Source organism: Sorex araneus, chromosome 6 (assembly GCF_027595985.1).
Source record: "Sorex araneus isolate mSorAra2 chromosome 6, mSorAra2.pri, whole genome shotgun sequence".
Classification (NCBI taxonomy): domain Eukaryota; kingdom Metazoa; phylum Chordata; class Mammalia; order Eulipotyphla; family Soricidae; genus Sorex; species Sorex araneus.
In genome coordinates this window covers 135,323,767-135,336,000 of record NC_073307.1, presented here as the reverse complement: position 1 = coordinate 135,336,000, position 12,234 = coordinate 135,323,767, and the positions used below count along the sequence as shown (strand labels likewise).

Here is a 12,234-nt window from a genome sequence, read left to right as displayed (position 1 = left end):
AACACCCAAAAGGAGAGAGTGAGAAAAAGGGAATTCCCCACCACAGAGGCAGGTCGGGGTGGAGGGGACAGGATGGGGGTGGCGGGAGGGATGCTGGGACCATTGGTGGTGGAAAAAGAGCACTGGTGGAGGGATGGGTACTCAATCATTGTATGACTGAAATGCAAGCATGAAAGTTTGTAAGCTGTAACTGTATCTCATGGTGACTCACTAATAAAAAGAAAGAAAGAAAGAAAGAAAGAAGGAAAGAAAGAAAGAAAGAAAGAAAGAAAGAAAGAAAGAAAGAAAGAAAGAAAGAAAGAAAGAAAAAAATAAAGTGAGTTGTCCAAAGCTGCTAATATTTATGCCTCTAAAACAATTTCTAGGCCAACAATACTCCATTAGTACTGTCTGGTAAAACCTTTACCGAATTTATAGGGACTTGTGGGGTGGTGAGTCTATCTATAGGAGATGGGGAAAATGCAATGATGCCATAGTTTACTAATGAGAACTGTGTCAACAGCATCCCTTCGTGATTTATAAACGTCTGGCCAAGGTCAGAGAATGAAAATAATCAATTTCTAGATTTCATTACATAATGGCTTTCACGAAGTGTGGGTTTGACCTACGGAGATGAATTCTGTGCTTCATAAATCTCCCTGCATTTGCAATCTACACAACCAAAGCAACATAATGTTCTCCGAAAGAATTCATTCCGGCACTACTAATCATTTCCTAACTATTCCTTTCCAGAAATACCCTACACTTTAGTTCTTCACAGGCTAGGATTCTGTATCAGTTGACCTTAAGCAACCCAGAAACTTTTCGATTCTCAGAACTGGAACTTACTGCATTTGGAAGGGCAGAGCTACCATAAGATTAATTCCACTTGGAACCAATCTTATGTCAAGAGACTATTGGCAGATTCATCCGTTCTTTCATCTACACAAGTGTTGGCCCAGGAGTCACATAGATGAACCAAGACTACTCATTTCCATGCACAAGTTTCCATTATCTGTTCAGCTGCATATTGTGCTAATTGGAGGCTTGGTCAGTAGCCTGGTGTGGGGTGAAAAGTAGTTGGGACAAATCTGGCATGTCTGCCAAGATTTTAAGTTTAAGATTTAAGATTTTAAGTTTATGTGTTTTTACCTGAGGCACAATTCAAAGATCTGGCCATGTCTCTCTGTGGCTCCTTTTGGCCTGGGCTGCAGCAGTTTGTGTTTGTGCCATGACGGATGAGCAGAAGCCACGATGCAGGATCTTCTGTTTTATTCACTCCTTCCACACTTGCTTCCACACTAACTGCTGTTCCCAGGTCCTGTCTGCCTAGCTGGTGATCTGCTAGGGGCATGTGAAGGGCCCAAGACAAAGGATGAATTTCCTCTTTTAAATTGTTATGGTTTAGCAGCTTTAAATTTTAAGGTTTAGCTTGCTTTGTAAGTTTTGAAACTTTAGGTATATAAACATTCATGATTTTTAGTTTTGCAGCTTCAGCAGTTAGGAATAGCCCTTTAGTTACTTTTCATCCTAAATTCCAACTTGTTCACTGTTTTTATTTTCTATAGTTTGGGCTGGAGCTATAGCACAGCAGATAGGGCATTTGCCTTGCATGAGGTCTACCTGGGTTCGATTCCTCCACCCCTCTTGGAGAGCCTGGCAAGCTACCGAGAGTATCTCGCCCGCATGGCAGAGCCTGACAAGCTACCTGTGGCGTATTCGATATGCCAAAAACAGTAACAACAAGTTTCACAATGAGACGTTACTGGTGCCCGCTCAAGCAAATCGAAGAGCAACAGGACAACAGTGCTACAGTGCTACAATTCAAAGATGCTCCTCCTTTCTGGGACAGTATCAAGTCTACATGTGTGTTAGCATCCTGGGAGTACTGGTCCACTCCAATCCAGAGTAGGGTCTTTTGACAACCTTGAATGCAATCCTGCCCATTAATGCCTTTCCCCTCCTAGGTACTAGTCCATGACAAAATCCAAGAGTCAGTTTGTGGGGCTATATTTCTATGACATGACACTGCATCCTTGGTCACTACTGATCAGGTCCCTGGCCCCAAGGTAGTTGATCCATAACTGGGCTAATGAATGTCTAACTCTGCCCTAGGAGACAGGGACTGGGTGGTCAGAGAGGAGTGGCCACTGGAAAGGAACAGTGCTGCAGAACAGATTATGGGATGAGTTCTTTGACTACCTACACTGAATATTTAGCATAAATGCCAAAACAGGCAAAAGCCTATATGGAGATTAAATGTGAGCGGAGAAAGAGTGAGGATGACTGTCTTCATGCTTCCCCCGAGTAGAAGCTGTTTCATTTACCATAATGCCCAAAAGTAGAGAGAGAGTATGGGGGAAAATTGTCTGCCATAGAGGAAGCGGGAGGGGTAAGATGGGAGCGGGATACTGTGGACAAGGTGGTGGAAAATGTGCACTGGTGGAGGGATGGGTGTTCGATCATTGTATGACTGAAACTCAAACATGAAAGCTTTCTAAGTGTTGCTCATGGTGATTCAGTAAAAAAAATTTTTTTTGGGGGGTCACACCTGGCGATGCACAGGGGTTATTTCTGGCTCATGCACTTAGGAATTACTCCTGGCAGTGCTCGGGGAACCATATGGGATGCTGGGAATCAAACCCGGGTCGGCCGCGTGCAAGGCAAACACCCTACCCGCTGTGCTATTGCTCCAGCCCCCAATTTTTTTGTTTTAAAAGAAGATGTTTCATTTATACAAAACAGTCTCATTTTTTTTGTGTGTGTGTGTGTTTCTAGTCAACTCTTGAGGACAAGTGAATGTGTTTTTAGTCCTTGCAAAATTTCTCGACTAGAACACCTTTGTGGTTGAATAAAATGGTAAAAATTTAATTCCCAATACTTTGAACTGAGCACATCACTGTGCCACACTTAATTTAGAAATAAAGGAATCTCAAACTCATCCTGGCATGTGGTAGAAGGTGTGGATTAAGTTTAAATTCTGGGGCCAGTACAGTGGGTAGGGTGTTTCCCTTGCAACATGGAGTCAATCCCCGGTATCCCATATGGTCCCCCAAGCAGTGCCAGGAGTAATTCCTGAGTGCAGAGCCAGGAGCAACCACTGAGCATTGCTGGGTGTGAGCCCCAACCCTCCCTAAATAAAGTTTAAATTCTGTTTTCACACATTTGGAACAATATCTGCTTTTTTTTCTCATTAAACATTGGGTGCCTCTGTGTTGTATAGAAAAGGCAGCATTCGGCTGGCTCTTCAAGTCCACATTCTCCCTTGACCTGAATTTAGCTTGCTTGTCTCTATGTTTCTTTGCTTGCTTATTTTCCCTCTTTCTCTCCTCCCACATCTTTTTGGGGTGGGGAGGGGAGCCACACAAATGGTGCTAAGGGCTTACTCTGGCTCTGTGCTCAGGAATCAGTCCTGGCTTGGAGGAACCACACGCAGTGCTGAGAATCCAACCAGGGTCAGTCATGTGAGTGGCAAACACCTCATGTGCTATACTCTGGCCGCTTCTCTCATATTTTTCTAAGCAAGTTTTATTCAGTAAAAATGATCTTGCTTTGTTTTTTTTTAAAGGCCTAATTATCTAGAATTGATATTTAAATCTTTTGATATATTTTCCTCTCATTTTCCCCTAATGGTATTTCTCTTTGTCAGGTATTGGAATTCCTCTCCTCCTCCATCTATACTCTCAGAAGATTGTTAAGTCACAGAAGTAATAACTTGCTACCTATTCTTTAATCAAAAGTGCTCATAAATAAGGTGTCCTTATGCTAAATTATTCAATTAGTAAATACACATAATAACCATTCCTGGGTCTAGAGAGCTGGTTCTCCCCTTCCTGCCCCCAAGACTAGAGAACCGATTCTTATATAATCTTGCTTTACTCAAATTGCCAGATCAAAATGCTATAGATGCGGGTCACATATAGACAACAGTTTGTTATTGCTTATTTCAAAAACAGTTTCCTCACAGCTCTGGAGGAAGAACCAAGACCAGAATGCCAGCAAGGTTGGGTTCTGGTGAGAGCTCTATTCTGGGGTACACACTGTTGACTATTGACTTACGTTATCCTCCTGTGGTAAACAGTAAGTCAAAAGAATTCCCTGGGGTCTTTTATAAAGACACTAGCTCCATTCAGAAGGGCCCCACCCACATTATGTCCCAAGGTCCTATCTCCTCATACTGGGGCTATGTTTAACCCATTTAACACATGAAGTTTCAGTCTATAACACATTTTGAACGAGGTGATTTTCTGCTCTAGGTAACTATTGGCATCTTGATTCACAGGTACCAGGGCATATGCCAGATTTCTTCTTTGTGTGTGTGTGGGGGAGGTTGGGGAGCACATCCCAACTATTCTCTAGACTTACTCCTGCCTCTTTTCTCAGGGGATCATTCCTGGCAGGGTTTGGGGGATTATATGGGGTGCTGAGGATTGAACCCAAGTTGGCTGTATGCAAGACAAGTGCCCTACCTGCTATACTATCACTCCGGGGCCATTGCTAGATTTTTATGTTCCTGTATCACTGGGTCATCTTGCCCACGGCAGAGCATGGAGTCTGCCTTATAGTGACCAGCTGCCATGGCCTCCTCGCTTGCGTATTTGGAACTATGGCACCGAGAGTCTTGTTCAGGGTTTTATTCGACTTAAGTTTGAAAACACTGTTTCCTTAATAGCACTTCTGGAAAAAAAATCAAAACGCATTTCTTTTCATGAATGCAGAAAACACATCAAAATTAGTTCAGAAAAAAATGTTTTTATTATGCTACAAAGGCATTGTCCTCTATACATTTTAAACTGAAGTTCTTCCCCTATTCAATAGTCATGTTTCTTCACAAGCACATAAGAGTCCCCTCATATGGCCCTTGTTTACTTTTATAAACTCTTAGCATGGTTCAGGAAATGTGTCGTAGACAAGCGTGCAGGCAGCATGGTGAAATGGAAAGCAAGTTGGATCATGAATCAGCAGGCTGGGGCTGGAGCCCTCAGGCAGGTGACTCTCCTTCTCTGGACTTGCACTTTCTTTTCCAATGTCACCAAAGTCCTTTGTAGCTTCTTCAACTGTCTGCCACATCCTGAGGAACACGGAGCATGTGGGCTCTCATGGAAACTGATTGGCACTTCCACGAGGCACTCTGACCATCTGCCCTTTCTCAGAGTCAGTTCTCCAGGTTTTCTGCCACCTCCATGGGGTCAGGAGACTCTTTGGAGAACTGACCACATTTTGGTCACAGAAAATCCAACACTGGCAGCTCTCTCATTGGTAGGAAAATCCATTGTTTTTTTTTTCCCCCCTCATATATATTTTTTCTTAAACCTGTGGTGTCTAGTTTAAGAAAGTGACTTAACAAGCCATACTTTTTGTCGTCTCAGTTGTCTAACTCAGTATTTCTTGAACCCCTGTAAAGACCACAGTGATTTGTTTCTCCACCCTCTTTTTAAGCTGGAGCAAACTACGGGCTCATTCTCTGTAAGTCATTGAACCATCCAAAAGCTCAGACACTGTGTTTGAAGCATGTGCATACATTTTAATTACACTAAGGTCTTGAAACTTTGTTTTTTAGATACAGCATTTCCAGGCATTTACCAAGTAGACAAAGTACTGGGTTGATATCGTTGCACTGATGAAATATTAATATTATTGATAAGGCGGGACAATGTAGCTGACTTTATCAGACTCATACCATTTGCATGAAAAGGCTGAGTTTCTTTGGCTCTTTGTTCATTCAAGTGCATTGAATACCTATTTGGATAGACTTAGGTATTGTGTTAATCTGTCAATAAAATCTTGCACTGTCCACAGTGTTTTGCAAGCTGATTTAGATTTTGGACTACAACAACTGGCCATTGGTAGAAATATACCATATATACACATGGAAATTACAAAAATACATTTTATTTATAGCTGATTTTTTTTTTAAGTAACAAAAAACTAACACTATGAAAGATCAACTAGCATACCAAAAGGACACTACCTAGTATCATCTGAACAAGAGACTTGTATGGGAATTCCATGACACATCATCTCCGGAACATTCCAGAAAGGGCAATTTGTCACTGGGAAATAAAAACAGCTTCTTGGAAAAGTCTGTGCTTTGACAGTTTGAATCTCCCATTCTACTAAGTTCCATTCCTATTCTTCTCTCGACTTTCAAATGTCTACGTTCTTCTCTCAGTAAAGACCAAAGAAACTCATGAGGAGAATGGAAAGATGGGCTCAGAAGGGAATGGATACAGCTGAAGCTAGATGGATCATGGGTGAAGCCAGAACAGAACCTCGTTCTCCAACAGACACCAAGGAAGCCCCCAACACTGTACAGATTGGTGAGGAAACCAGAGCTTTTCCTCCCTTAGCGCCCCTGTCAAGGGCTGGTAGTGAGGCCATGTGCACCCAAAGCTCTGCAGCTGCAAAAGGGAGGAGGCTGGCCACATTCTGGTCATGGGTTCAGCAGCCCTGCCATTTCAGTGGGAGTCCCCCTGTGCCCCTAACTACAGGGCAGAGAGGGGACGAGCTAACTCCGTACACTTCTTAAAATGCCATCTACACTGAAATGTAAGCCAACAGATTTTCTATATTCGGAAGCGCCTATAAACAGAGGCTGCAGCCTGGGGAGACTGGATCCACCGTTCCAATTCTGAACAGGCCTCTGTGACCATTTCCTTTTGTAGCAGCATGCTGGACATCATTGTGGAAGAGATAGTGCTTCCCTTGTAAAGGCTGATGTATCTATTAACCCACACCCACTCTACCCCTCCGAAGAGAGAAGCTTCATTCTCAGGATATCTTCACTGCAGGGCAAAGAAAAACCTCCACCAGTAACTGTTCTTTCATAGGATCCTAAAAACTCTCAGCACTGATGCTTTTTCAGTTAGATCCCAACTTGCAGGGTGCTCTCTTTCCAAAATGACAGCACTCTTTCGGAAAGTTGTCAACACAAAGCCAACATTCTCTCTCAGCTTCTCTCTTTTCTTGGCCTTTGTTTAATTATCGGGGGATTTAAAAAGTCAGCACTTTCTATAGGGGCAGTCATGGAGCAAACTGATTTTCATCCAATTCATTTGACTTTGAACATGAACCTTTCAAAGCAAAGGGCTCAAGTTTCTTGGCTGGCGTGTGTGCCTCCCTTATAGACCCGAGGTGGTTTGAAGGATGACAGTCACGGCTGAGTGAGAGCGAGTAGAGTCTGGTGCTTAATTACACACCTGTATTGCCTTTAAACAGAAACAGTTAACATGCAGAGGTCACCGAAGATAGAGCTAGTTCTCCCGCCTTCTGGTGATTTGTTCAAAAGTGGCATCACACAGGAATCTGCAGATAATTTAGGTCTCTTGTGACTAAGGCCCCCTAGGGAAATACACCCACAATTCCAACATTTAACACAAGCGAATATCAGACATATGGTTCCACGCAGGGAATTCTTGAAGCACAGTCAGTTGAATAAACCGAGAATCCAGTCATTTGAGAGAGTCCTCTGTTTCCCTGAAGCCTCAAAGTTCACCATTTTTCAGAAACTAGGGATGAGAGGGACTCACACAAAGTCTCTGTCTCAAGTCCCGACAAGTCCAGTTGGAGAAAGCCACGGGCCCTTGTTCAAAACCTGCAGTGTTAAGTCCTTATATAGGCCTATGGCCCTAGACCTGGAACTCAAACATGTCTGTCTGTTTCTTAGCCAGCTTGGCCACCTCTTCCCGGATGGCCTTTACAAGGGCTGCTGTGGAGATGTTGGTCAGGGGGGTATCGGGTGGGTCGTTCTCTGTCAGGCTCTGTTGGGACGCTGCCGTGGAGGGCACTGGGCCCTGCTCCAAGCTGGGGTGCATGCTGCTCGGCTGGCTGTACTGACGATGGAGCCTGGAGGGTGAGCTCTGCTGATAACGAGAGCGCGGGTAAGCCTCGATGTACCCGGGGAGGGGGACCTGCAGTGGGCGAAGAGAGAAGGTCAGGGCCTGATATTAAGAAGATGCTCAAGTTATAGGACATGCAGGAAGCAGGAGGGGGCGGAGGGCAGCAAAGATTTAGAAGAAAATGTCAGCTTCATGTCATTGGATGAACACACAACCCGGGATCCATTTATTTAGAACTGAGGTTACGTAGGAGCCCCTGGTTGTGCTGGTTGAAGCAATGACACGATGCTTTACACCTTGCTACTGCAGAGGGTTGGAACATACCTGAGTCTGCATCTAAGCTATGGGACTACTTTTAAATAGGAACATAGTCTGCATAAAACAAAAGTACAGCTGATCTTTGAATAATACATAAGTGAGGAGTACAAACATTTGCCTTAATTGAAAATCCGCATATAACTTTTAACTTCCTTCAACATTAACTACAATTGCCCCTTGGTATCTGATGAGGAAAGTTGATTTTAGATGTAGAATTCCCAAACCTACAGATGCTCAAGACCCTATGGGCAATCCTCCACATCTGTGATTCAAGGTGGGTTGAATTCACGAAAGCAGAAATATCCTCCTATTAGTGGAGAAATTCAAACCCATGTCATTCAAGGGTTACTGAATTGCTATTTCTCTTTTTATTTTTTTTCTTGGAGGGGGGCAGGGGGAATATGAATTCTATGGCTTAATACAACCCAGTGTGCACCCTGTCTCTTTTCTTTGCTGTGCAACCTGGCAATGACATTGGTGATTCTGATGGGTAAGAGATACAGTGAGTTCTTTGGTAACCTCAAGGAACTCAAGGACATAGTATTCATGATAAGAGATAAGGCCACACAGACTTTGTCCTGGTGGCCTTTCATACATGACCTCATTTCATCTTGAAAGCAACAATTTGGGGCTGGAGTTATAGTACAACGAGGAGGTCATTTGCTTTGCACACGGCCGACTGGGGTTCGATCCCCAGCATCCCATATGGTTCCCTGAGTACCGCCAGCAGTAATTCCTGAGTGCAAAGCCAGGAGTAACCCCTGAGCATTGCCAGGTGTGACCTCCACCAAAAAAAAAAAAGCAATAACATAATGTAGAAATTGCTATTCTCTTGTGCTATATTTGCCCATATTTCAGTATAACTCTTGACTATTTATGTTTAAGATTGGGCCTACTTCTGGCTTTGTGCTCAAGGATCACTCCTCAAGGGTTCTGGGAACCTTATGGAGTGCTGGGGTCAAACTCCAGTAGACCATGTGCAAGGCAACTGCCCTACCTGCTGTTGGGTGCTCCAGCTCTAGCTAAGGATTTTTTAAATTCCTGATTTAACAAACTAAGTTCTCTTCTCACTACACACTCTGATTTTCCAATTTTTTTTGTTACTGTAAGTTTATGGACCCGGGGCCAAGCTCTTCAAGGCTGCTCAGATTGGGGCCTCTTCCACCCAGATCCCCCATTTTCCAGTAGGTAGGCAGTCACACCCAGAAACTACCCCTGGCGCCATGAATCCCATCAATGGCCAACATCCAGAGACTATAAAACCATGCTCCTGGAATCTGATAGCCTAGTTCTCCCTCTTAGAGAACCTGGCAAGCCACCAAGAGTTTACTGCCCACACGGGGGAGAGCCTGGCAAGATCCCTGTGGCGTATTCATATGCCAAATACAGTAACAAAGATGGGTCTCATTCCCCTGACCCTGAAGAGCCTCTAATGTGGCACCATTGGGAAGGATGAGTAAAGAGAGGCTGCTAAAATCTCAGGTATAGGATGAATGGTGACGTTACTAGACCCGCTTGAGCAAATCAATATCAATGGGATGACAGTGATACAGTGACACAGTGATTTTACAGAAGAGGAAACAGAAGCCCAGAGTCTAAGGTGACATGGATCTAAGGGTTGAAGTTAGTTCCTGCCTGTGATGTTTTGCATCTGAGATATGATTTGGCTTCACTGCAGGTGGTGATGAGCTCCAGAGAGGGTCCATTCAGGCAGGAACAATCTTCCTCCTCTTAAATACATATCAGCAATAGGAAACCAGCTCTCACAAACACCAAGGGGCATGAACTCAGAAAGATGGAGGCCTTGTGGCAGGAAGATTAAAGGGTTGATTTTCTGGATTCCCTTTTCTAAATTTTTTAATTCATTTTCATTTTGGGGGGTTTATTTTAATATGAAGACAAATGCACCTGGATATTGCCATAAGCCTGGCTGAGTTTTCTTCCCTAAGTATCCTGGGGGGAGGGAAAAGGCCAAGGTTCACAAAAATTCTTCCTCCACTCCTGCAGAGGAGCCAGTGTCATCCTCTGCAGAGGGTGAGCGGCATCGACCTGCTTAGCCCAAGTCTACTTGCTTTCTGGGAAGTGCTCCTTATGTTTAGACACCAAGAGTCAAAGTAACTCTGAAGTGTCAACTCTTGTCCAGTGATTTGAGGTGTGTGGGCTTTTTAAAGAGGCTGGCACTGGCCACAGAAGCCAAAGAGACCTCCAAACAAACAAAATGGATGCTCTGATGGCAGTTGTCACACCAAGATTTGCCAACTCGGCAGTAGAAAATCCCCCTATTTCCTCTTAGAGATTATTTACTCCAACTTGACAAATAATTCTAATGAGCTCAGACCTTCTTTTGCAGATAAAAGCAAATACATATTTCAGGGTGAACATATCTCTTCAAATGGGGACATTTACAGTGATATAAAGGGCCAGCTGGGAGGAAAGTCAGAGAAAGGGAAAAAAAGCATATGGAGGCATTGTTATAATTCCAAAATTATAGTGATTTGAAGATATTTGCCATAGGGATAATACTCCTGCAGAACACTAGAGTCCACCCTACAAATATCATCTTAGTATAATGAGGCATAATGATAATGAATCATCTGTTAGAGACAAGTTAAGTTATATCTCCCTTCTGATGAAGGAGAAAAAATTTTTTCCAATATTTTTTAAAACATATGGTGACACATGCTAAAATATGTTCGGAAATTAATGGGATAAGCTTTGGTCATCAGGAAAACTAACATACGTCATAAAGCCTCACTCCTGATAAAGTCATTTAAATGTAGAAATCAGAACTGGCACCCATGCTGACACTGAACTGAATGTTTAGAGGTAGAGTGTATGGCCAACCAGGGGTGGGCAGAAGAGAAGAGGACCCAGGCCTAGAATATCACATGTTTCTTAAATGTAAGTCATATCTCAAATGCTAAGACTGAACCCTAAAAAGACACAGAGGATCAGGGGTGCTCAGGTTCATCCTTTCTTATTCATGATGGAGATTCTCACTATAGGTAATCATTGTGCTGATTTTTTTGCTTTTTTTCAAGCTGTGCAAGCTTCCCATGTTGTATTCATATGCTAAAGCCAGTAACAAGCTAGATCTCATTCCCCTGACCCTAAGAGAGCCTCCAATGCAGCATCAGCATCGTTGGGAAGGTCGAGTGGAGAGAAGCTTCTAAAATCTCAGGGATAGGACGAATGGAGAGGTTACTGAGCCCGCTCAAGAAATCAATGATCAACGGGATTTCCTGATCATGATCGTGATTGTTTTCAAGCTTTATTTATTTATTTTTTCCTTAGCAACCCCTAAAAGGTGACTCAGAGGCAGCCTTAGGTGTGAACACTCAGGTTCACCTGCTCTGGCCCTCTTTGATCCAGGCTGGACCAGGTCCACTGTGTCATATTCTCCTTGCTAGGAAGGAAGATCCCAGTTCACCATAGTAAGACAGTCCTTGGCTGCAACACAGGCAGAGGAAATTTAGTATCTATGTGCTAGGAAACTCAGTCTTGTGTTTCAAGTACTTTATCTCAAAGTTTCTCATCTATAAAAATATTTTACAGAATTCTGAAAATAAAAGGCACAAATCTACTAAAGGTTTTGGAGTTGGAAGGTACAAGTTTGAAATTTTGGCCTTGGATCTTCCTAGCTGTGTAGACTGGGATATGTAGCCCTCCGGGGCACTTGAGAAGGTCTTGGTTTCTACATCTGTAACATGGAATGCATTTGGGAGTAATAATAACCACCTGATAGAACTGCTGTAACGATTAAGAACGGTATCAATCATAAAACAGTGAACTCAAAGACTCCAACATAGTGAACCAAAATCTAACTTGGAGTCTGGCACATAGAAACTACTCAAAATATGGTAATTGTCACAAAAATATACTTGACTGAGGTCGCCTTGCTTAGGAAGAAGTGAAATACGGTAGACGGTTAAGTGTCCAGCTCCTCTGTCACAAACTCCCCTCTGTAGCACACTGGTTTTAGCCAGTTGGTTGGTGGGAGGTGACAGAGAACCCCAAACACCCGCACCCCTTGTCAGCCTCTTCTCCATTTTCTCCCTTACGGGGCGGGCAGAACGCGCTGTGAAGAAGGGCACCTCAC

General features: G+C 43.4%; 1 protein-coding gene across 3 annotated transcripts in view; it reads right to left on the bottom strand.

The window, feature by feature from the left end:
• Positions 1–4,710: 4,710 nt before the first annotated feature.
• KIAA1549L (KIAA1549 like) overlaps positions 4,711–12,234 on the bottom strand; it is a 304,514-nt gene continuing 296,990 nt past the window's right edge. For all 3 annotated transcript variants that reach the window (XM_055141336.1, XM_055141337.1, XM_055141338.1), the window contains one exon: positions 4,711–7,889. In XM_055141336.1, the coding sequence (XP_054997311.1) occupies positions 7,608–7,889 (282 nt within the window). In that variant the 3' untranslated portion in view covers positions 4,711–7,607. The remainder of the gene's footprint in view (positions 7,890–12,234) is intronic.